General features: G+C 53.8%; 1 protein-coding gene across 3 annotated transcripts in view; it reads left to right on the top strand.

Annotated features, from left to right (window-relative positions):
* TRIM28 (tripartite motif containing 28) overlaps nucleotides 1–24,073 on the top strand; it is a 54,135-nt gene extending 30,062 nt beyond the window's left edge. For 2 of the 3 annotated variants that reach the window (XM_044989333.1, XM_044989335.1), the window contains exons 2-18: nucleotides 2,665–2,777; nucleotides 5,163–5,295; nucleotides 6,063–6,198; nucleotides 7,511–7,627; nucleotides 8,225–8,339; nucleotides 8,885–9,031; nucleotides 10,843–10,957; nucleotides 11,788–11,915; nucleotides 12,297–12,443; nucleotides 19,398–19,434; nucleotides 19,890–19,926; nucleotides 20,118–20,331; nucleotides 20,513–20,814; nucleotides 21,069–21,189; nucleotides 21,510–21,584; nucleotides 21,897–22,031; nucleotides 22,870–24,073. In XM_044989333.1, coding sequence (XP_044845268.1) covers nucleotides 2,665–2,777; nucleotides 5,163–5,295; nucleotides 6,063–6,198; nucleotides 7,511–7,627; nucleotides 8,225–8,339; nucleotides 8,885–9,031; nucleotides 10,843–10,957; nucleotides 11,788–11,915; nucleotides 12,297–12,443; nucleotides 19,398–19,434; nucleotides 19,890–19,926; nucleotides 20,118–20,331; nucleotides 20,513–20,814; nucleotides 21,069–21,189; nucleotides 21,510–21,584; nucleotides 21,897–22,031; nucleotides 22,870–23,091 — 2,294 coding nt within the window. In that variant the 3' untranslated portion in view covers nucleotides 23,092–24,073. The remainder of the gene's footprint in view (nucleotides 1–2,664; nucleotides 2,778–5,162; nucleotides 5,296–6,062; nucleotides 6,199–7,510; nucleotides 7,628–8,224; nucleotides 8,340–8,884; nucleotides 9,032–10,842; nucleotides 10,958–11,787; nucleotides 11,916–12,296; nucleotides 12,444–19,397; nucleotides 19,435–19,889; nucleotides 19,927–20,117; nucleotides 20,332–20,512; nucleotides 20,815–21,068; nucleotides 21,190–21,509; nucleotides 21,585–21,896; nucleotides 22,032–22,869) is intronic. The other variant, XM_044989334.1, reaches the window with a different exon arrangement.
* Nucleotides 24,074–24,630: the final 557 nt, after the last annotated feature.

Raw genomic sequence — 24,630 nt, 5'->3', positions numbered from 1 at the left:
GGGTACTTCCCAAGGCATAGGATTCATGCCAGATACTGAGTTGATTGTGGCAGACGAGCTGTTCCTTCTGCATCCAGTTTAGCCACCCACGCCAGGTTGGCTATGCAGCAGAGCCAAGCAGGATAATGCGCAAGCTGGAAAATAGTTGTAATGGACGTGCCACTGCTGTTGGGTAGTTCTCACCACTCCTTTCTCCTTAATCTTGGCACTGCCTTCCTGTCATATCCCCGAAGGAGGAAAGTTATGCTGCTCAGTGGAGGAGCTCCCGTTATAGGACAAGGTGTGATGTTGAGAGGTTGAGGCCAGGTGCCTTTTAACACATGCTAAGCCTGCACCAACTGAAGTGTGTAGACTCTAGAATAGACTCTTCAGGCATGTTAACACCTCCTTCTAGCTAACATGTTCTAATGTTCACCTGTAAATCCTGCTGTGGATGGGCTTCAAAAGGCATGCTGAGGTATGCGTAGGAAGCTTTGGAGCCTTTACCGGGCAAAGTAGCAGAATGGCTGATTGTGGGGTTGTCTGTGTAGCAGGTTGGGTTTGGTTGTGGACAAGGCCGGCTCCAGGCACCAGCATTCCAAGCTGGTGCTTGGGGCGGCAATCTGCAAGGGGCGGCAGTCTGTGGTGTTTTGCCCCCAAGCGGCGCACCGAATTGCCGCCGCGGACGGTGGGGGCAGTCCATGTGCCCTTAGGGCGGCGCGTGTGTTTCCGTGATGATGGCAATTCAGCGGCAGCTTCTATGTTTAGCTGTCCTCAGCGGCTTCTGCTAAACACAGAAGCTGCTGCCAAATTACTGCCGCCACAGAAACGCGTGTGCCGCCCTAAGGGCACACGGACTGCCCCCGCTGTCTGCGGCGGCAATTCGGCGCGCTGCTTGAGGCGGCAAAAACTGTAGAGCTGGCTCTGGTTGTGGAGTGGCCCATAGTAGATCCAGGCACAGGAGCATTTTGGCTGGCTGCCTGTTCCCATGGAAACCTGCCTGGGCCACTTGGCTTGCTATGTGGATGTGGTCAATGGAGAGGGCTGAGATTAGAATCTTGCAGATGACTAACTTAACTATGCTCTAAATACTTTGTTTGGCAGTGGGGTCTGGCCAGGTGCCCCATTGCAGCGTGGTGGAGGTGTTGAGAGCTGGTTTTTCAGCCCACACGTGAAAGATGCAGGATTTCCTAGCTAAAAGGGATTAGAACCTGCTTAGACTGGAAACCTGTAGAGTTTGAGAGTTTATCTATTAGCTGTATTGTGAAATCTTTTTGCATAAATCTGGGAGTATGGTTTGGCTAACGTGTTCCTGCTTGTTTTCCGTTACATTAAAAATCTTTGTACCATAAACATTCCAATAAGCAGGTCAACGCTGTTCATAACTCACTATAGGTGCTTAGATGCTGTGACGATGGGTGCTGTGGAAAACAGTGCCATAGTGTAGACACAAGTTTTTTGTGCCTCTGCAGATTTAAAAACGTGCTTACCTCCAGGCATCTAAATTGCTGATTAGCATGAGTACAAAGTATTAATGTTGTGGAAACTTACTTGTAATTATATTGCTGTAACCTGTTTTTGTACATGCAGAATATATCAGATGTATATTCTGGTGAGGTTTGCCAAATGTATTGTGCACTAAATAGATGTCTCTGGTCTACTAATATTTGGAGTGTTTTCTGCAGCGATAGATAAGGGCTGTGGAATTTAAGGAAGGGGAATATAAATATGAGCAACAGTGAGCATAACAGCTGCAAGACTGTTTCCCAGACTGGTAATGTAGTCAGCTTTCTGTGCTGATTTATCTTCAGTTAATAAACTGAGCCTGGTTATCGACATCAACTTGATAAAGGAACTGAGCCCTCAATACAGAAGCACCTTGATGTTCCATGAGCCCAAACTCCAGGCAGAACCAAAAGTACCATGCCAGTTACTCACGAGTAACCCTATATAACCTCTCCATTTTAATGGCTGCTCCCCCGTGGAGAGGTGGGGACTCGTGTGGGGTCGTCTTGCTCACTGGGGGCAAATTCTGCTGAGTTCTGGGCACTTGAAAGGAGGCTGGGCTGCCTCTACCTGTCACATTGTGCTCCCCCTGCAGTCTTCTGCTCAGGTGCTGTGGGCACAGAGACTGTGCCCTCTGACATGACAGTTGGGAGACTCTTTTGGGGGGAGGGAAATGGCTCCATCTCCACGTATTCTGGCTGTAAGATGTGTACAGTCTCTGACTGGTGTTTGGCGAGTATGGAGGCCCCTAATGTTGCTGCGCTTTTAGGCTGGAGGAACCTAACTGGGGGGGGGAGGGGGAGGAGAGCCTAGTGACTATTATGCTCATGGAGCATGAGCAGCTGCAGAAGATTTTCAGTGCACGATTGAGACCCTACCAGGAAGCCCTTACATCCCACATCCAGGCCTGCTATTGCCATTCAGAGATGGTGCTAAGTTTTGGTATCTAGCCCTGGTCTACTGTACAGACATGTATTGGTACATAACTAGGTCGCTCAAGGGTGTGGATTTTCAGGGGTGACTCAGTTATATCAACCAAACTCCCAGTGTAGACAGCGCTATGTTGACAGGAGGGCCTCTCTCCCCTCCACACCAGGAGTGGCACCCCTAGGATTAGCTACATATCTGCTGCTGCTTCCTGGGTGCGTGATGCTTTCTTCTGCTCCCCTTACCTTGCAGTGGTGGACTGCCCTGTGTGCAAACACCAGTGTTACCTCAAGGACATTGTGGAGAACTACTTCCTGAGAGACTGCGGAACGGAGGCAGCCGCAGACAGCAGGGATGCCAACCAGGTAGGGGTGCAACCTTCCTACCCCTTCCTCCCCAGAAGGGCTCTGACTGACCCCCCCCCAGCAGAATACAGTTCTGCTCCCCACCCTCTTATTCCCAACTTGCCATGCAGACCAGGCTGTGGTGGGGGTAGCTCGCAGTCCTTCTGGCCATAATTCAGCTCAGTTCTCCTGGTAAAAGGAAGGGGTGCAGAGCACCTGGCCGCCCTTCCTTTCCTGACACTGTGTTCCATGCTGCTCCTGGCTGCTGGAGTCGGAAGGGGCTATCTCATCGGGGATGTTGAGGTATCCCCAGTGTATGCCCTGCCCAGGGCAGGCAGTGCACTCATGGGTGCTTTGTCAGGCCACTTTCGGAGGTGGCAGTTTGTTACAGTAGCACCTATAGGCTCGGCTGTGCTGGGTGCTATGCAGACACAGTAAAGACACGAGCTCGGCCCTCAGCGTTTAATTATAAATAGACCAGACAGGGGTAAGGAGGGGACAGGAGAGGACTCTTGATGTGTCACAGCAGAACTTGACTGTGAGCAGAGCCCTTGGTCCTGGCCTTGATTCTTTGATGCTCTCTCCCTCTGAGATGACCCATGATCACTGTTACCTGTCTAGCTGCCCCAGGTCCCCTTTCTGAGAGCACCCCCTCGGATGTCCAGCCTCAGGACTTATCTCCCTGACTTTCCCACTCCTAGACCGTCTCCCTGTGTACCATCTGTGCTTACCCAGCAGATCCAAACAGACCAGTGCCTGTGGTTCTTCAGTTTGCGCAGCAAATAGTGACCCGATGTAAACAGTTGCTTTTGAACAAAGTACAACAGTGGGAACACGGCAAAGCATAAGAGAGGCTGTTTAAGTGCATGTCTTAAATAAAAGCTCAGGCCAGGCCTGTCTTACCCTGACCTCTGCTCTCTGAGCGCCTGTCTGCCCCTGTCATTGAGGGCCTGTCTTTTTATCCAGCGGAAGCTCCTCAGGTCAAGGAAACCAGAACTTCAAAGTAAATAGCCTAGGCGTTACCTAGAGCTGTTGTCAGGCCATTACCCGGGGTTTTCAGAACTCAAAACTGTGGTAACTTAATTGGTTTTCTCCAGGCGGTGTCAGGATTAAATTGATGGGGACACAGCTCCTCTGTCTGCTGAATGATTGGCACAAAAGAGTGCTTTCATCCAAAGCTGTCTTTCTGTGTCTCAGGCACTCACGCATATGCCATAGCACTAGTTTTAGAGCACACCAAGTAGTTTACCCAAAGTCTGAGATAGTTTTGAGTGATCAGTAGCCAGGGTTCTGGGGGCCCTCCTTCCATCCAGCTTAGGGTTGCCAGTTTTGGCTGGACATATTCCTGGAGGTTTCATTACCGGACGTAATCTTTAATTCTTAGACTCCAGGACAATCCTAAAGGGTTGGCAAGTCTAGTCCAGCTGCTACGGAGAAGATGTCAGTCAGTGCTCAAAGAAAAGCTCCTTCGAACTGCTTCAAAGTATGTTCTCTTGGTGAACCTTATATAGCTGCTAACTTAAACAAAGCACAAACCTAATGGGTCACCATAGTAACCCCTAGGGGTCACCAATTCTTCTAGCTTCAGTAAATTGCTCATTATCCCTTATCAGCAAAGCATTTCTTCTAATCATAACAATAAAAATTGTCAGGGACACTCAGAACTGAGGTTGGTTATTCCTTCCGTTTTCATAGTCCATTAACTCTTGTCGCATCCTCCCATTCTGATGAGCAAAACTGCAAACATGCAGCTGTTTGGCCTTGCCTCCGAGTTCTACCTATGTGATGTATTTGCTTTTCAACAAAAGCCATGCAAAATGTCTGCAGTTAGGTCAAGTTCAGTTCTGTCATTACAAGGGCTGCCTGCTTGAATGAAGCCCTTGTGTTCATACAGTCATCCCCTTAAGCTATGTCTATGCTACAAATGTCCACATCCCCGAGTGATGTAAGTTATACCAACGGAAGGGCCAGTGTAGACAGTACTATCTCAGCCCTTTGCAGATGGGAGAGCGCTCTCCTGTCAGCTTACAGCATCTTCACCAGAAGCAGCAGTGGCACAGCTGCATTGGTGCAGCTTTGCCTCTATAAATGATGTAGTGTAGAAAGGTTTGGTGCTAGCCTTTACTATAACTTATTCTCTGCCTTAAGACTACTGCACATCTGCAGCCCATCTCCTTCCATTCAGTCTGAGTTGGAGGACTTCGGAGCTGTGCTCCCAGGGTCATCACCTCTGTGCAATACCACAGGTGCCTATAACTGCACTGGGAGCCAGGGACGCAGAACACCCTTGGAAACGAGCCCCAGTGTCTATCCTTGCCCTGTGCCTAGGCTTGTCTCGCTAAGGTTGTGGTGTAATTTGTGGGGCTGGTGTGCTCCTTGGTGCTCACCCTTTCTCCTGTCCCCCAGTGCTGCACCAGCTGTGATGACAATGCTCCTGCTACCAGCTACTGTGTGGAGTGCTCAGAGCCGCTGTGTGAGACCTGTGTGGAAGCCCACCAGAGGGTGAAGTATACCAAGGACCACACGGTCAGATCCACAGGTCAGTGCCCTGCCACCCTGCCCCACTCATGGCAGGGGAATGCTGAGGTAGCCTGGTACTGCCTGCCCCTTGAAGAGGGGATTGGGGTCATGGAGTGTAACTACTTCTCCTTGCCCACCCAGAGTGCTGCATTTGAGCGTCTACACGAGAGTGCTGGTTTAAACCAGTTTGAAATGGATTTGGCTAAATCATTGCAAACCCTTGTTTATGCTATCTATGTTTTGTTCAACTTAACCTGTTCTTGGGTGATACAGTCCATTCTTCAGGTGGAATGAGAGCGTCTTCTCTGGGATTGTACTGCTTTAACTGAATCAGTTTGAATTATCCCCTTTGGGCAGTGTGCAACTTCCTCATGTAGACAAGGTTCCAGAAACAGAAAGCTAGGTTCCCACTGGTGAGGGAGAGGACTTTAGTGTGATAAGACTCCAGTGCCCACCCCCTGACAGCATGGGCTCTGCTGCCCATGGCCAGCATTGGAAGCCTTGAAGAGTGGATCTGGGAAACAGGAGAGATCTGGACATGCAGGCTGTAGTTGGGCATGTTGCACGTGATGGCTGAGCAGGCTTCCCCTTCAGCTCCCCCTGGATCCACTCCAATGCACAGATCTGCCATTATCCCTCAGTCCCCCCCATCACCCCCTCCCACTGTCCTGCTCTGCTAGTGCCCCTCACTCCCAACCTGCAGTCTGCTCTAGGCTGGCTGCTGTGGTTGGGGTGCCCCTGGGGCCCTGGCTCGAGGAGAAGGGTAATGTTCGCCTTCTGTTCTAGGCCCGTCGAAGTCAAAGGAGGGTGACCGCACAGTCTACTGCTCCGTGCACAAGCATGAGCCCCTGGTGCTGTTCTGTGATACCTGTGACACTCTGACCTGTCGGGACTGCCAGCTCAACGCCCACAAGGATCACCAGTAAGCATGCACGCCCGCTAGCTGTACTCTGCCATGAGCGACTAGGCCGCTCTCCGCTACCCCTTCCCCATCCACTCTGGAGCAGGGTTGCACTGCCCCTACCTCTGCCTGGGATACTAATGGTGTGGCTGGCCTGGGCCAGGCTCTCTCCCCAGCTGGGCTGGAGATGTGGGCACCCACTGCCAGTCTGTGCCGTGCTTTCTTCCAGATAGGACGGCTGTAGCAGACCTCTCTACCAGCCTGTGCATCCTTTCTCCTGGATGGCATGGCTGTGCCAGACCTCTCTGCTAGGCACTGCTGACCTCCACCACGTTTCCTGGCTGCTGGTGGGGCTGAGGCAGCTAGACCAGCCTTTTGTGCTGTGGGTAGGTTGGGTCCTGGTGTTCCTTGACCTGTTCTCTCCTGGGCCCCTGTGATGGTTCTCAGAGTAGCTAGAACAGTCATTTTACACCCCTGCCTCATCTCTGTTACCACCAGCCTGTCAGCCACACAAGCAATCTCCTCTGGGCTGTACCCACTGGCACTTAGTGCAGTAGGGGTACCCCGGCTTGTGTGATTCAACAACGCAGGATCAGTGCCTTACATAGTTCTGCAGCCCTGAGATGTTTCTAGTGAAAACAAATTTATTATCAGCATCAGGAGATAGTGAGGAAATGAAAACACACGGTTACACACCCAGCAAAATACAAACACACTTCCTGGAGCATTGGCTTAATAGGCTAACTTCCTGTCTTAAAGTTCAGACGTCCCTTCCAGCCGAGGTGGGCTGGGTGTCCGTTTTCATGACAGTGAACACAGTGCCCGCTTACTTCCTGTGGGAAGACAAGATTTGGGGGTCGGGGTGTGTGTGTGGTTGTCTTCTGTTTCTCAAATGTAGTCCAGCAAACCTTTGACGTGTATCTCAAGATGAGGTTCTCTTCCCCTGCTGTTTTCTTCCCTGTTGACTGCCTATGTAAGCGTGCCTGTGTTTTTTAGTTTATAGTGCTTAATTTACTTGCTGGTCAAAAGACAGCCAATTAAGGTCCCTTTTCTAGCAGGAAACCTGCTTCTCTGCTGTTGCTGTGATACAGAATCTAAGAACATATTTTTAAGTGTGTATGTACATTTCACAACATTAATAACCAGTGTGGCCCTGGCTTTCCTTTGAGACTTCCTGTGGTATACTTAAGCGAGCCAAAATGTGCACACCAGAACCAGGAGACTGTTGCAACCCCCTGGCCAGTTGGCATTGAGGGGTTCATGGGACACAACCCCTGCACCTATTCTCTGCCCGGCCAGCTCTGAGCATCGCTCTCCACTTCCATCCCCACAGATACCAGTTCTTGGAGGATGCTGTCAGGAATCAGCGCAAGATGCTGGCCGCACTGGTGAAGCGCCTGGGGGACAAGCATGCCAACCTGCAGAAATCCACCAAGGAAGTGCGCACCTCGTATGTAGCCCTACTGAGCGTCCCGACCTTGGGGAGGGGTCCCTGCCCATGCTGCTGAGCCCCAAGGAAGGATTTCTCCCACTCCCAAGATGCGCAGGGAAACCCTTTCTTGTGACGGGGGGGAGGGGATTGAGAGATCTTTGCTTTGAGTGCTGGTCCCTGTGTGTATGCCTGTGCCTAGGACCAGAGTATCTTTGCCAGCAATGTCCATGCCTGTGTCGCCAAACAGACTCTTGTTGGCTTCCTGCATTCCCTGTGAGCCAAAGAGGGGGTCCTAACTGGCGAGCATGGTCGGTCAAGACAGAGGCCTCCAGGGCTGCTGTTAGCTGGGGAGGAAGTAGTTGGGATTGGCAGAAGGGTGCCCCCTTCCAGAGGGCAGTTTGGGTCCAGGCTTGTCAGAGGCACTCCTGTCTTAGCAGCAGCTGCATGGGAGCACATCTGTCCCTAACCAGCCAAAGGGATGGGACGGGGAGCTGTGCTACTGCAGAACCTCTCCCAGCCTCGCGCCTTGGCTGGCTGAGATGCAGAAAGCCCTGGGGAGGGCAGCGGGTGTGGGTGCATGGTATACTCAGCGTGTGGCTCTGGCTGGCTACTCAGGATCCGGCAGGTGACGGATGTGCAGAAGCGGGTGCAGGTGGATGTGAAGATGGCCATCCTGCAGATCATGAAGGAGCTCAATAAGCGGGGCAAGGTGCTGGTCAATGATGCACAGGTGAGTGCACATTGTGAAAGGCCCTCCCAGCCCACCTGTGGAGCAGACCCCTGACTCGCCCTCCTGCTGCCCTGGCAGGGGCCTTGAACACAAATGTGCAAGGAGTTCCTCTGAGCACATGTGGATCTTAGCACTGAAACCTGCTCTCTCCCTACTCCTAGGGAGTAAGGGAGCTGTCCCCCTTGGCTCCCCTGACCATTGGCGTGGATCAACAGGATCTCTGCTCCATCTCAGCTTTTAAACAGTCCTTTGGAGGAACCCTTCCATTGTACCAGCCTCCAAGGGGTCTAACTCGCCCTCCGGCCCACCCCATGAGCTGTGCCCAGCGCATCCAGCTGAGAAGTTTCCAAGCAGGAGTCTGTCCTGCATCGGCACCAATCCCTACTTGGTTCACAACCGTGCATATCATTAAAATATTAGGCAGTTCTCATTTGTCCACACAGTCTGCACTGCAGCCTGGGGCACGTGGCAGCATCCTGCTTTGGGGGAGGGGGCAGGTCTCTGTGCTGTTGCTGATGGGGTGCCGGCACCTGGCTGTGTTGCAGAAAGTGACTGAGGGGCAGCAGGAGAAGCTGGAGCGCCAGCACTGGGCCATGACCAAGCTGCAGCGCCATCAGGAGCACATCCTGCGTTTTGCCTCCTGGGCCCTGGAGAGTGACAACAACACTGCCCTGCTGCTTTCCAAGAAACTGGTGAGTGACTAGACGGGCAGGGGGATGGGGTGCAGCACAGTGGGGCCCATCTAGTGCCAGGTCCCAGACCTTGATCTCTGGCTCAGCTGTACTCGCTGCAGGGTGCTGTCCAGGCTCGGTTCTGGTGGAGATCATCTCTCCACTTGGCTTTCTGAAAAGGATGAGGCTCCTGCAGGTGTCGGGCAACATGTCATGGCTCAGGCAACTGCACCTGCATTCCTCCTCCATGGTCCAGCAAGGATGCCCACTCCAGGCTCCACAGCTGTCCGCTGTTTTGGGCGGAGACCCACGTCTCTTCCTCTTGCTTGGGGTATTGCCAGGCTGTGCCATTCCCTGACTACACTGTAAATCCCCCAGGCAAGTTAATGCCCTAAGCAAGCCAACCCCTGCACTTTATCCTCAGTGTGGTTGTCCCTGGTTAGTTACCACTCAGCACTTATTCCTAAGGTGAAAGCATTGTAGAAAACACGAAAGCAATACAAAAACATGCATGCATGCTGATAAGCTTAGTAGAGATCACCCAGGAAGGGTTCTCACTGGTGATCAGTCCTTCATACCTCAGCAAAGGGTTTTTTCTGGGATTACAAGTTCATAACTGCTTCTGCTGAGAACAGACACCCTTTTGAATAATTCGCAGTCCTTTATACAGCTGTGGTCTTTGACCTTGAGATTCCATGAGCAGACAATCAGTAGACTTGCACTTTCCTCAGGGCATAGCTAGATAAGTTGTCAGGGTGATTAAGCACTGGAATAAATTGCCTAGGGAGGTTGTAGAATCTCCCATCATTGGAGATTTTTAAGAGCAAGTTAGACAAACCCATATCACGGATGGTCTAGATAATATTTAGTCCTGCCATGAGTGCAGGGGACTGGACTAGATGACCTCTCGCCCCTTCCAGCCCTGTGATTCTAAGTTCATGTAGGTCCATCAATGACAATTAGCCAAGATGGTCAGGGATGCAACCCCATGCACTGGGTGTCCCTAGCCTCTGATTGCCAGAAACTGGGACTGGATGATAGTAGATGCACTCGTTAGTTGCCTGTTCTGTTCATTCTGAAGCACCTGGCATTGACCACTGGCAGAAGGCAGGCTACTGGGCTAGATGGACCATTGGTCTGACCCACTCTGGCCCTTATGTTCAGACGGCTGGGTATTTGCATAACTGCAGGAGTGGGATTTACATTGAGCCCCTTGAAGCTCATGACTAAGGCTAAGATTGTGTCTCAGAGGTCATGGAAGGCATGGGACTTATAGAAACCTCGGACATTTTCTGCTTTGGCCACTGGGGCAGTGGCTCTGGACCTCCGAGCTGCTGTGGGAGGGTGGGTGCAGGCTGGGGGTGGCTGTTTTAGGTGCTTCTGTTTAAATGCACCCTGGCCTGCTAGTCTTCTGTCAGCTCTTGGATTGAGTGGGTAACCCTCTCCCAAGCACAGAGCTGATAGCTGAGCAGTTCTGAGCCAGGTCAGACCAAGCATTGTTGTGGGGGTGGGGCTGGCATTAATTATCCTTGTTGACTCCTCCTATGGGAGGAAACATCTGATGAAGTGGGTATTCACCCACAAAAGCTTATGCGCCAATACTTCTGTTAGTCTATAAGGTGCCACAGGACTCTGTTGCTTTTTACAGATCCAGACTAACATGGCTAGCTTGGAAGCTTCCCTGTTTCCATAGCATTGGTTCTCATTGGTGAACCAACCTGTGACAATTGGGGGGAGGCTGAGACCAGCATATTCTCCCCCACCCCTGAGCTTCAGCAGCATCGTTACCCTGGCTGTGACCATCTGTTCCCCTCCTTCTCCCCCCACCCCAGATCTACTTCCAGCTGCATCGTGCCCTCAAGATGATCGTAGACCCCGTGGAGCCCCAGGGAGATATGAAGTTCCAGTGGGATCTTAATGCCTGGACCAAGAGTGCGGAGACCTTCGGTGAGCCGTGGGGCTGTGGGTATCTGGGAGACTCACTGGCTTTGAGAAGGTGCGGGCAAGTGTGGTGGAGGGAAGGGGATTGCAGAGAGCCCAGACTGCGTTGGCCTCTGTATTCCTCTTTCCCCCCCCCCCGCCCCCCAAAAGAGTTGTGCTGTCTGTGCTGGGAGCCCAGTGCTCTGGCTGTCCCTCCTCCCCGGGGGCTGGGTCTTGGCTGTTGAGTAGCTTGTGGCAGGACAGCAGGGGACCACTGTGTACGCAGGTCCCCAGCCCATACCATAATGTCAGAACCAGGGATGGTGCAGATGGGGGGTGGGTGGGGCGCCACTGCACCTGGAGAGCCTGACATCAGGGTTCAACCAACACCCAGGTACTACCCCTGCCCCGTTGGGGACAGCTGAATGGATCCCGTGTGGAGGGGAGTCAGGCAGAGCAGCTCTTGACCACACTCCTTGTAGCTGGGCTGTGGGGCCCAGTCCTGCAGCTGCTTTCTGATCATTGGGCTCCACCTGAAATCTTCACTCCCCCCCAGCAGGGCCAGCCAAGGGTGGGGAGTGCTGTGGTGCGATGTGGGCATTAAACCGCTGTGCCACAGGAGCAGATCCCAAATGGCCAGCCTGCCTCAGCAGCTCCTTGTGCTATTTGTATTTCCAGGAGCTGTCATGGGACACACCCTGCTTGTTGTAGCTTAGACATGTGCATCTGGGAGCCGGGACTGGGTACACAAAGGGCTGTGGAAACCCAGAGGTGGACTTAACTCAGGCCTTGGTGCCCTGTTCCTTTATCGGGCGCTTCTGTTTAAATGCACCCTAACATGCCCATCCTCTCCCCAGGAACAATAATCTCAGAGCGGAGCAGCGCCCTGCAAGCCACGGCCCCCAACGCGCAGATCCAGCGTGCCAATGCCACTGGCCCGGCGGCGGCAGGAGGAGGGGTGAAACAGGTCTCCGGCACTCCCCAGGTACTGGCTCCTCTTACGAATGTCCCTCTCATGGTCCCGAACCGGCCCGAGGCTGCTGTCTCCCAGAGCCAGCCTCCGCCTCTGCAGCCGCCAGTGCAGCCTGCCCGGATCCTCACGGCCCCCATGGTTAAGAGTGGTGCCGGCAGCACCTACATACAGCCCATGCAGCTCCAGTTGGTGCAGCCCCGCGGCCTCCTACAGATGAACGGCCAGCTGGTACTCCTGCCCCAGGTCAATGGGACTCAGGTGGGTGCCACGCTCCAGCAGCTACCTGGCAGATGGTGGGGGAGCCTCTCTCCAATGGTAGCGGCAGTGGGGTGGCCCATGCACCAGGCTCCACCCTTCCCATGGGATAACGGGCACTTCTCCCTCTCTCTGCAGGGCGTGCAGCAAGTCTCAGTGCAATCCACCATCATCAGCAAGGGACAGCTGGCCCCAGGAGCCCTACTGCAGCCCATCGTCTCTCCCAACAGCCAGGCAGACTGCTTCATCAGTGAGGGTAGCACCCCGGCATCCTCCGCTGTGCAGGTGAGCAGACAGGCCCTCCAAGGTTCTTGGACGGTGTCTAGACAGTAAAGTAAACCCCGCAGCTGGCCCATGCCAGTCAGCTTGGGCTGTTTCATTGCTGTGTAGACTTCCAGGTTTGGGCTGGAGCCTGGATTCTAGGACCTTCTGGGTTGGGAGGGTCCCAGAGCTCAGGCTCTGTCCCAAGCCTGCACATGACACTGCAATGAAACAGCCCTGTGAGGCCAAGTCCGCTGGCCCTGGCCAGCTGTGGGGTTTTCTTGTCTGTGTAGACAGATCTACCCAGAGGGTCCCCCTTTGGTGTCCTTTCCCTGGTCCATTGGAGACTCACAGAATTCCTGGATCCTCCATTCCCAAAGGCACAGTACACCGCAGCTTCGAAGGCTTAACACACAGCAACTAAACTTGTGTTTAGAGAAAGCAAGTACCAGTTCATTTGAATCACTTGTGTTAAATGCTAGAGAACTGTGGGAATTGAAGGGTTACATATGCAGTAAAAATCACAACACACATTCTAGGGCCTAAACTTAACAAGATGAAGTTTTAGGCAGGAGGGGGTCTCTGACTCAAGTTCTTCTCCCAGCGTTTAACAGCTTGGTGCTGTGATCTTTGTTTTCCCAGAAGCTGGCAGTGGGCTTGCTTACTTCCTGGGTGTAGGATGCAAAGTGAGTCTTGCAGTACAAAAATCCATTGTCATCCCTTGCAAACAGGGTAACCCCAGCTGCTTGTATTTTCCTATCTAAAATCTCCCCCCAAGTTTGCAATTAATTAACATTTTGCTCAGACGGTAAATAAGCGTTCATTGTGAAGTGTGCAACAAACAGTTAACAGTGTAGGCAGATGGAGACAAACATTTTCAGCTTTTTTTATCAACTTCTGGTGACAGGCCCCCACTGAGACCATAATTTTACTCCTGGGGAAAATCTGCACCAAAAAATAAAATTCTGCACACAATCTTTGAAAAGTCTGCAGAATTCTGCATATTTGTCAAAATAAAACAGTATAATCATGCCAGTTGCAATTATTTTGGTAACTTGTTTCAAAATATCTGTGAGCAAGTATGTCTAATTATACAGAGAAAAAAAGATTCGGTAAATGTTTTTTTGATAAATAGATTCCTTACTAGGCATATTAATACTGAACTTTGTGTAATTAATTTAAATTACAATACAGAAGTATTTATTCTTCAAGCAGTGTCCCTGTGGGTGCTCCACTTCAGGTGTTTGTGCACCCCTGCGCTTCTAGTCAGAGACTTGTAGGGGACTATTCCCACTCCTTCTTCTTTGTGAACAGCCTCTCTGACATGCCTGGTTCTCCAGGTTTTAAATGCTGTCTCAGCTGTAGATTGTCAATACCAGTCTCAGACAGTCACTCAGTGTGTCTGTGTTTGGGAGAGACCCACATTGCCCAGTAGTGCCACCACTGCAGAAAGCTGACAGCAAGAACTAGAAAAGCTAGGGATCTCCAGTTAAAAACGTACGATGCTGGAGAAATCCCTTTGACCTGTGTCTGATCCTGAGCACAGGACCCCTCCCCACCAACTCTCACCCACGGTGGCATTGGACATGGGATCCTCTTCCAAAACAGCTAAGGACCCAATCCCGCAGAAAGCCACAAAAAAGCGGTTTCACTCCTTGCCTCAGCAAGACTCGCCTCAGAAAAGGCAATCTCCGTCCACCAAATGTGGGTACCATCAGCACCCAGCGCCATGGAGCAGCACGGGGGTGCCACCTGCTGCACCAATACATTTCATCAAGTCTACGGCACTGGCAGCAATCACAATGATTTCTAATCAAATCCTGCCTCCTCCGTTGACGCCAAGCTTTGCCTGTGCGGCAGCAGTTTGTTAGCCAGGCAGACCTTTTCACATCATGTCCACTCCAGGAGCGCCTCTCTTCAGTATTGACGGTACCCCCAGAAGCTCTTGAAGAGGAAGCAGAAGCAATTGAAGAGCCACCACAGGGTGGCACCATCCCATCCACCCACACCTCTTCGTCTCTGGATGAAATACTAATGCCGCCTCCTCCGACATCAGGCGATGACTTTAAATCCTTCCAGGAATTATGTAAATGAGTGGCTGACTCCCTCAACGTTTCCTTGGCAGAGCTGCTGGAGATGCAGCATAAGCTGACAGATTCTCCATACATCTTCTGCCAAGATTGCGCTACCCATCAATGCTGCCATCATGGACCCAGCCAAAACTGTCTGGCAGACGCCAGCTACAGCTCCACCTTCTTGTAAAAGATCAGACAAGAAGTACTATGTCCCAGCTAAGGGAGACAAGTTTTTATTCACTCCCACTCCCCCCACTCCTAATTCATTGGTGGTGGAGGCAGTTAATCAAAGGGGAGAGCAATGTCTGACTAGGTTATGATAAAGATTGGAAGTGCCTAGACCTCTTTGGCAGAAAGGCCTATTCCTCAACGACCCTCCAGTTTCTCATAACAAACTATTCTGCATTACTGGCAAAGTACACACAATATTTTTGCACAATGGCAACTTTTATTGAACATCTTCCAACAGGTGAAGAACAATATAAAGCTCGCATAACAAAAGGCTCCCTCATTGCCAGAATGGCCTTACAGGCTTCCTTAGAGTCCACTGACATGGTGGCCGACTCCATCGCCACCTCCATAGTCATGCGGAGGGCATCCTGGCTCCACCTTTCAGGCTTCCCCAAGGAAGTTGACGCAACAGAAGAGGACTTGCCTTTCAAAGGTCAAAAACAGTTCGCAGAAGGCGCAGATACAACCTTACACACACTCAAGAATTCCTTTGACACATTGAAAACCCTAGGAATATATGCCCCTGTGAACAGAAAGAAACAGGGCAGATTTTATACCCAATGCTTCTGCACTGCCCTGTATGCCCAACCTCAGACAACATGACCAGCACCACAACCAGCATCAAACAAGACGCTGCCAAGCCTCAAAGCAGTCAGCAATGTCTCAGCCATCCACTTCCAGACAAGCATTTTGAAGTATTGGTCGAGGGCACGAGAGCCCCACATACTCCACTGTCAAAGTCCCTTATAACCTCCTGCCCATTTGGGAACTACCCAACACCCTTCTATCCAGTCTGGGCAACCATTACATCAGACAAGTAGGTTCTGGAAATTATATGCAAGGGCTATTCTATCCCTTTTCCTCTATCCCGCCTACCCACCCCCTTCCCCGTCCCTCATCAGGGATCCATCTCATGAGCACTTGTTAAAGCAGGAAGTAAACCACCTCCTGCAACTAGGTGCTGTAGATCCCGTACTTACCAAGTACAGGGGGAGCAGGTTTTATTCTCACCCAGAAGAAAACAGGCGGATGGAGGCCCATGTTGGACTTGCACAAGCTAAACTATTTGTCAGAACACAGCACTTCAAGATAACCCTAGCAACCATAATTCCAGCATTGAAGAAGGGAGATGGGCAGTCGGCCGTCGACCTACAAGATGCCTATTTTCACGTCACTATTCATCCAGTGCCCAGAAGGTTCTTTCAATTCACGCTTGGGAACCTCCACTACCAGTACAGAGTGCTCCCATTCGCACGCCAACAGCAGGGAAGCGTTCCTCCACACACTGGATGTTCGTAGCGCGCTTGCGTTCTACATTCAAAAAATCATCTCAATTTATATCCATAACAGAACATTCCCAAGGTCAAACCATTTCCAGACAGCGACTGTTGAAATGGATCTCTGACTGTATCAGATTATCCTATCAAAAACATGATCTGGAACCTCCTTACGGACTTCGCCGGCGCTCTACCAGAGCTATATCCACATGAGTAGCTTTTCTCAGCCGTACCATCATTGACGTTTGTAAAGCAGCTACCTGGGCATCAGTCCATACGTTTACCGAACATGATGCTTTAGAGCAACATTCAGCTGCTGACGCTCGCTTTGGCATTCAGGAACTCCTTTCCAGAGAGGGGCACTACTCTCCGGTCACCTATAGTGGAGCACTCCCAGGGACACTCCTCGAAGAGAAGGCAGTAACTGAGGTTCTTTGAGATGGTTGTTCCTGTGGGTGCTCCACTACCCCTCTCCTCCCCTGTGCTTTGGGGTTTCTCTTTGATCCTCTCGGGTAGAGAAGGAATTGGGGGGCGGTTGGCTGCGCCCGCTGGGTAGCCGCTCAGTGATGTGAGATGGCTGCTGTGTGTGCATGGCCAACTAGGGCACTGCTACTACAAATCTCAGACTAGAAGTGTGGGGGTGCACAAACAGCTAAAGTGGAGCACCCACAGGGACAGCCATCTCGAAGAACCTGAGTTACTGCACAAGGTGAGTAACCTCTTCCTGCACCTGTGAGAAGCAGTGTAAGGGCTTGGGGGAGTCAGGAGTAACAGAGGAGCTGAGAGAGGGAAGGAGCCTAGGAGCGAACCTGGAAGGTGTTGGGTGTGGGTGGGAGGCTTTTCTTTGGGGACGAGGGGGGGATTGTTAGGGTATTGGGAGGCCTCCCTCAGGCAGTCCCTGGTTGACCCCAAGCCTTTCCCATTGTCAGGCACCTCTGCCCCTGTCCCCATACCCCTCATCCTCATAGGTCTCTGCAGCTCCTGTCCCCAGGCTCCATGCTGTTATCCCACTAGCTCCTGAGACCATGCTCCAGTCTGTCGTCCCCGTCCCCCCCCACTAGCCATTCTGAACCCCAGTCTGTGACACCTCCAAGCAGCTCTGTGTTCCCCACTCTGTCCTAAACTGGCTCCATGGACAGGGTGCTGTGATGAACTTCTCCTGGGGAATTCTGCGGCACTGGGCATAGAATTTCGTATTTTCCCGCCTAAAATTTTTTACCTAAGTGCTGCAGTTCTGCCTTTTGCCCATCAGAGGCCGCTGTAGTGCTAAGCAGCTGGCTGTTCTGGTGCCACATCGGCCTCTGGTGGGCAAAAGGCAGAACTGCAGCACTTAGGCAAAAAATTTTAGGCGGGAAAATACAAATTCTGCACATCCTCCGATGTGCAGAATTTCCCCCAGGGTCCAGGGAGTAGTAATTTTCAGTCTACAGACAACCCTTATCTGTACACACACACGCATATCATGACAATTAAAATGAGACAAGATGGTAGAGGTAATCTTTGTCCAGTAAACTACGCTTCTTGTAAGCTTGTCCGTCTCTAACAGAAGTTTGTCCAGTCAAAGATATGACCTCACCCAGCTTGAGTCTCAGATATCCTGGGACACCAACACTGCTATAGCAGCACTGCATATGACAAGTTGAGCAGTGGGAGTCAGGCTTACAGTATTAACCTGACATGACTCAGGCAAGCTAGTGTATAGGTACCAGATCCAGGAGATTCCTGTAACTTGTCTACTCCTTGTAGGGTGCTGAGGATGGGTATATGCCAGTACCCAGGGTTGTGGGGCCCCTCAGCACTGCTTGCCGAGAGCATGAGGGAATTTTGTCCGTGATTGCTATGGGTCTGTCTCACTCATGCCCATCATCCCAATCAGGGTATGGGACACAAACAACAGATATCCATAGTCCTCTATCGTGGGCCATTCGCTCTAGCTGGTTCCAGGTATAGCCCATTTTTTTGCTATCAGCCTGAAGGTCGCATCGCCAGGTGTTTCTTGGACGGCCTCTTTTTTCCACTTGCCGTGGGGGTTCCACCGCAGTGCCTGTCTGGTGCCTGTCCAGCCCCACCTTCTCCTTCTGATTTCTTCCTCTGCTGGGAGTTGACGGCAACAGTCGTCTCTGTCCAGCTTGCATCCATGTTGTCCCGCTAATGCCTAGTAGGGTCAGGTTGTTGCTCCTCATCTCTGCTGCAACCTGCGCCGTCTTTCCTGACTCGTACATGGTCCTCACGTTCCATGTGCCGATGGTAATCCTCCTGGTTGCAAGAAGGGTAATCGGCTTTGTGGCTTCCTCGCAGCTTTCACCACCCAGCATCATGCGTCTTCGAGTTGAAGACCCTTCTTTTTCCAGGCTAAAAGTCTGCTATCTCTATTGTTGGCGTTTCTGTAGCAAGTTGATTTTTTTACGGGGTGGAGTTGCTAGCCCCACGCCCAACCCTCCTCCTTTACCCAGACTTGGGACAGGCAGATGGCCCCAAAGGACCTCTGTGGTGGAGGTGATTGCTATGGGTCATCCCCCCTGAAACCACTAGCCTTTGGCAATCTACTGCTGTCCAGACAGATAGCGATGGGCTCACACCAGTCCCCAGACACTGGGCAAGTTCAGCCCCTTATCCACTGAACACTCATCAAATCACCAGGCCTGCTAGTACCATCCACCAGCTTGTAGGATGCAGCTCTCAGGGCCAGCCCTTCGCTTACCACCACGGCATGTAGGCCAGGTCTACACTACATACCTGTATCAGTATAACTACATCACTCGGGTGTGAAAAATGCACACAACTGAGTGATATGGTTATACCAACCTAACCCTTCCATGTAGACAGGGCGCTGTGAAAGGGCTTCTCCTGCTGAGGTAGCTACCCGCCTCTTGGGGAAGTGTCTTCTCGGCCTCCCAGAGATCACAACCTTTTGATGTTTGCCTGCAGACAGGGGAAACCCGGGCAGCTGCTTCCTTCCTGTTTAGTTTCTCTTTGAAATTCTCACAAGCCTTCACTTGCATCCAGTCCAGACTGTTGTGAAATACACAATACTTAATTTACGTTTAAACAGACAGCTAGATACGCTACTTAACTGAGATAACCTGTTTGTCAGTTTTTGCTGCTGGCTGATACCTCAGTACAGACTTCAGGAATATATTTTCAGCAGGCATTCATAGCACTTGTGCATTCGTTCACTGAGATCGAGCATCAGTGCTGACACCAGTTTTCATTTGAGGCCTCAGATGCATGTACCAGAATCACGCCACTCCTCTGCACCCCTTTGTCAGTTGGCATTAAGAGGTTCTTGGGTAGAGGCGGGCCGGCAACTGGGAATGGGGGGGATTGGGGTCTCCCAGGGTGGGGGGATCTGGTTGAGTTCTCCTTGACGTGTCCTCCTTTTCATTCCTTTGCAGCCCATGGACACCCAGGAGGAAGGCATTGGAGACCTGGGTAAGACTGTGGGGAGCCTGGTGGGGAGCAGAGTATCACCCTGTCCTTGGAGCTCCTGGCTGGCCCCAGAGCGAGGTGTTGGGGCTTGTCAGAGGGTGGCATGGCACCGTATGGGAGTAGCTCCCCCACAGGCAGGTGCCTGTCCTGTTGCCCCTCCAGCGGCCCACGTCCTCCGCAGGGATGTAGTTAGTGTCTCATCAGGGCTGAGCATTGATGCCCCACTGCGATTAATTGAGGAGACCCACTAGCCATCATTCCCTGTAGACTCAGGCAGGCTGCTGGAAGGCTGCCTTCCCGCCCATGCCAGGGCTAGAAACAGGCTGCCTCTTCTGGCCCCTTTGGGATTTCCCGTGGCAGCATGGCTGGAGATGGGGGAGGTGGGGACAACCAGGCTTGGTGGGGGGGAAGAGGGGGGAGAAGGCTGCCTGACTCGTGTCTGGCTTCTCTATCCCCAGCAGACAGCACTGAGGCCCACGTGTCAGGAATGAAGAGGTAAGTCAGCTGAATCCTTGCCCTGGTGTCTGGGGAAGGAGTGGGGTCCTTGCCATGGTGTGGGGCTGTATTTGTCAGCCTGCTGCATGCTGTCTGTCTCCCTTCCTCCTGTGGATCCTCTGTTGCTGTGACCTCCTCCACCTGGGTGTGGGGCAGGAGTCATGCCTTGAGCCCCCTGTGCTGCATTGCAGGCCCAGGCCCTCGGACGGCAATGTCATGCGCAAGGTGCCGCGGGTGAGCCTGGAGCGGCTGGACCTGGACCTGACGGCCGACAGCCAGCCGCCTGTCTTCAAGGTCTTCCCCGGCAACAGTAACGAGGACTACAACCTGATCGTCATTGAGCGTGGGGCCCAGCAGGCTGCCGCCCAGCCCCCCAGCACCATCTTGCCCGGAGCCATAGTCAAGGTTGGTGCTGCTTTAGGGTACCTGGTTGGCCTGCTCTAAGGGGCCAGTGTGGGGCTATGTCCTGGTGGATGGTGCTGGGGTCCTGGCCATGTGGAAACCAGCCCCGGGGGTGTCCCTGTCCCACTGGGAGTGCGTTGCTGGGCTGCTGGGAGCCAACACTAACCCTGTGCTGTCCCCCCAGGAGGAGCAGATGGAGGCAGCAATCGACTATCCGGCAGAGGATTCCAGAGACACCAAGCCCGTTGTCCTGCCCCAGGACGTCCTGGCCACCGAGGGCTCTGTGTCCCACCTCATCTCCCCCAGTGGCAGCATCGGCTCCAGTCTGGACGTGACGCCAGGCCAGAGCCAGGAGGGGGCAATGGAGGCGGCCAATGCTGCCCACTGCAGAGTGTGCCGGAAGGCAGGCTCTGTTGTGATGTGTAACCAGTGTGAGCAGTGCTACCATTTGGACTGCCACCTCCCAGTGCTGCAGGAGATCCCCAGGTACCTATCCCCTTCCCCAGCCCTGGGGTCCAACGGTTGGGGAAGGGAGGGGCTGGCGGTGGTTCTGTCCCCAGCTCTGGGAAGGGAGGGGGGTCTGGTGGGGTGCTGGGAGCCAGGACTCCGGGGTTCTATCCCCAGCTGTACTATTGATGTACTGAGAGAGCAGATGTCCTCTCGGAACTGGAGTCCCCTGCTGTCTGGCTGGGAGTGTGGGGGCGATGCTCACTCCTCTCATTTGCCCCCCCCCCCCCCAGTCAGGAGTGGAAGTGCCTGCTGTGCCAGGAACTGCCAGCGCCCGGTGAGGAGGACGGCACCAACATCTCCGCCTCCGAAGATGACGAGGGCCCCAATAAACTCTCCCCCTTGGAGCAGAGGGTTCGTATGTCGGGCTGAGGGCCAAGTGACGGATCTGTTTGGAGAGCAAGTGTCTCTCTGCCTCGGCGCACCAGGCAGGGGGTGGGCGTATGGGCAGAGTGCTCATCCTCTGCTCTCTGGGCTGGCCAGCCCAGTGCTGTCGGTGGGGGGCATGTGACTGGGCCTGGCCTGGTGCTTCAGGGCCTGGCCTTGCTCTTGTGTGATTCCGTGGAGCCACAGCCAGGGTTGGGGTGCGGGGGGGGTCTGGCCTGGCCCTGAGTGGGAGGGGAGTTTGTGGGGTCCCTGCTCCTAACCCTGCTGTGTCCCCCTTGGCCTGGCAGAAGTGTGAGCGTGTCCTGCTGGAGCTGCTGTGCCATGAGCCGTGCCGGCCTCTCCACCGACTTTCGACCGCCACGGTGAGTTGGGGAGGGGGGCTGTGCTTGATTCGCTGGGGGGTACTTGATGCTGTGGGGGTGTGTGTGCTCACTTCATGGGGCATGTGGGGGGTGCTAAAGGTGGGGGGGCTACCCTTGATGCATGGGTTGTGGAGAGCCCCAAGCATGAGGCAGTCTCACTAGTACTTGAGTGCTGGGACCCTGTTCTGGGGAGAAGGTTTCTGGCATGTGGGTTGCCGGGGAGTGGGGCCATAAGAGACAGAGTGGGGCTCAGGGAGGGCATGGGCCTCTCTGGCCAGTGGGGCCAGGCCTGACGCCTGTCATTTCCCCCAGGAGGGTCAGGACACTATCGACCTGACCCTGATCCGAGCCAGGCTGCAGGAGAAGCTCTCTCCGCCCTACGGCTCCTCCGAGGAGTTTGCCCAGGATGTCTGGCGGATGATCAAGCAATTCAATAAGCTGACGGAGGTGAGAGGTGACCTGGGACCCTCATTCCCCTGGTGGCAGTGGGGAGAGAGGCATGATCCTTCTGGGGCTGGGGCAGGCAGGGGTATATCCTGATGGTAATGAATTGGCCAGGGCGGGTATAGGGTGCACCCCAGGGGTGACCAGAGCTGAGGCACCTCGCTACTGCCTGAATGAGGCTCAGCTCCCCAACTCCACAGTCCACCCCAGCCCTCTTCTCTCTGCCTACGTGGGCTCTGCTGACTCTCTTCAGGCCTGTTCTCAGATCTGCTGCTGGCACCTTTTCCCCGACACGGCCTCCCTTCCTGCTGTTTTGTTTCTTCCTGTAACTTTCTCTATCTCCATCGGCTTTCAGCCCAGATGGTAGCTGGGCCTCAGCTGTGAAGCACGTGGCCAGCCGTTGGGTGGGGGAGAAGCAGCATCTACCTGAGAGGAGCATGTTCACCCCCTTCTGGTGGTCTGCCTTCACCCCCAAACTTTGAGCGCACAGTTTCCACCATAGACACAACTCCCTACATACAACTTGCTGTGACTAGCGGCCAGCAGACTGCTGGGGCTACTGCCTCCTGCTAGAGACCCCCACCCTTGGGTGAATGGTGTATGTGCCCCAGGGGGTCCTGTCAAACGGTGCTCTCCGCTAGTTAGCGCTAGCAAGTTCCTGGGTGTCAGTAGAGGAGTGTCCTGGTTCTGTCCTAGCAGGGGTGGGGAGACTCTGGCTGCTCTGGGAGCAGGCCATGGTCCGTTTTGGATGATGTGGGGCTATATCCCAGATTTGGAGATAATGGTGGGTGTCTCCGGCTGTGGTTCCTGACCCCGGCCTCTCTGTGCTCCCCTTCGCCAGGACAAGGAGGATGTCCAGTCCATCATCGGGCTGCAGCGCTTCTTCGAGGCCAAGTGGAGTGCGTCCTTCGGCGACCGGAAGTTCTCCTCGGCGCTGGTGGAGCCCATCCCCCTAGATGAGCAGCGCAGCGAGAGTGGCAGCAGCTTCACCCACCGCAGCTCCCCTGCCGGCTCCCTGGGCGAGGCCCCCGCTGCCTCGGCGGGCACTGGGGAGGAGGAGTGAGGGGCTGGCCTGCATCAACCGGCGCAGCTGCCCGGCGTCCCACAGGCAATGACCAAAAGCGCCTGGGACTCGCCTCTTGCCCCGGGTCGCGTGGTGGCAGCGGGACATCCTGCCCCCCACTCGAGTTGAAATTTTGTTGATGGGGAGCCCTCTCCTCCCCATGCCCGTTCCTTTGCCATGAAGTCTTCACACACGGTTTGCATTGAGGGTCACACACACCCCTCCCCCTCCGGTGCTGCTCTCTGCCTTGACTGCAAGTGGGCGGCGCGCACACAGGCTCCCCCCATCTTTCCTCTGGGATTTCAGTGCAGGGTGGGTGGGGGGCGCTGTCTGCAGGCAGGGTCAGGCCAAGGGGTCGTGGCTGGGTTTAGTGGAGCGCTAGGTATTGGGCCCTCGTCCCTTTCCGCGCTGGGGACCTAGCCCAGCGCCTGGGCTGACCTGCCCTGATGGTGGGGTCCTGGGCTGAATGCTGCTCTCTGCTGCCATGCGCATGGGATCTTGGGGTGATTGTGGGGGCAGGTGGGTCAGTGAGGAAAAAGGCTGGCGGGGTTGGTTCCCAACAGCTTGTCCTGCTGGGAAGCTCCCTGGGTTTGCCCCCATGTTCATCTCAACATCCCTGGCACAAGTGCTCCCCTTCGAAGCTGTTCCAAGCCACTGTCAGCTGTAGCTGCGTCCCTTCTCTCCCCTCCCCCTGCTTGCGGTGCTGGTGCGCTCCCTCCCTCGCCCACGCCAGGGGAAGCTGCGGTTCAGTGATTTTGTAACTGACGCCCGAGGCAGGGCCATTCCGACTCCTGTACCTGTCCTGGCAGGGCAGCCGCTTTCTAGCCTGGTTCTTTGTCTCTCTCCAGCGTGCAAGGGGATCCCAGGCTGGGCTTCGCTTGTATATTTTAGATGGCTTCTTTCATGTCCCCGATAACTGTTTGCGACCTGTGCGATGGAAACTTGTTTCTCTGAGAACGGAATAAATCTTGGGTTTTATGTACTGCTCTGCCTGGTGCCTCGTCCTTCCTGGGGCCAGGCCAGCCCCCGCAGGGGGGTGGGGAGGGAGCCTCATCCAGCCCTCCTCTGCCCCCAGCTCTGGCTGTGGCTCCACTTCTGGTCCTTGGGCCTGCAACCGTGGCTCTGCTCCCAGTCCCACCCGTGTCGCAGCTCTGCTCCTGGCCTCCACTGTGGCAGTGGCTCCTAACAATGGCTGGGGGGAGGGGGTCACAGTCAGGATTAAGGGGGACTGCTGATCTAGTGGGTAGAATGCTGAGGTCTCCTTGACCTGCTGGTGTCCAGCCCCCTGCCTCAGTTTCCCCATCTGTGCAGTGAGGACCTTGGTGAAGTGGTCAGAAATTGGCTGCAAAGAACTAGTAATTGTTTGGTGCGCTGGAGCCTGCTCTGGGGCTGGAGTTGAGGCACCCAAATACCGTTTTTAAACCCACTCCTCCTCTAACCCCCAGTTGTGCAGCAGCTGAAACTGGTCCACAGTGTTCTGTTGAAGCCCAGAACTTCAGTCACCTCGGAACAGAAATGTAGTGGAAAATGCCAACCGAT

This window comes from Mauremys mutica, chromosome 15 (genome assembly GCF_020497125.1).
Source record: "Mauremys mutica isolate MM-2020 ecotype Southern chromosome 15, ASM2049712v1, whole genome shotgun sequence".
In the NCBI taxonomy this organism is placed as follows: Eukaryota; Metazoa; Chordata; order Testudines; family Geoemydidae; genus Mauremys; species Mauremys mutica.
The sequence above is the reverse complement of the archived record's forward strand: the minus strand, read 5'-3'. Positions and strand labels throughout refer to the sequence as shown.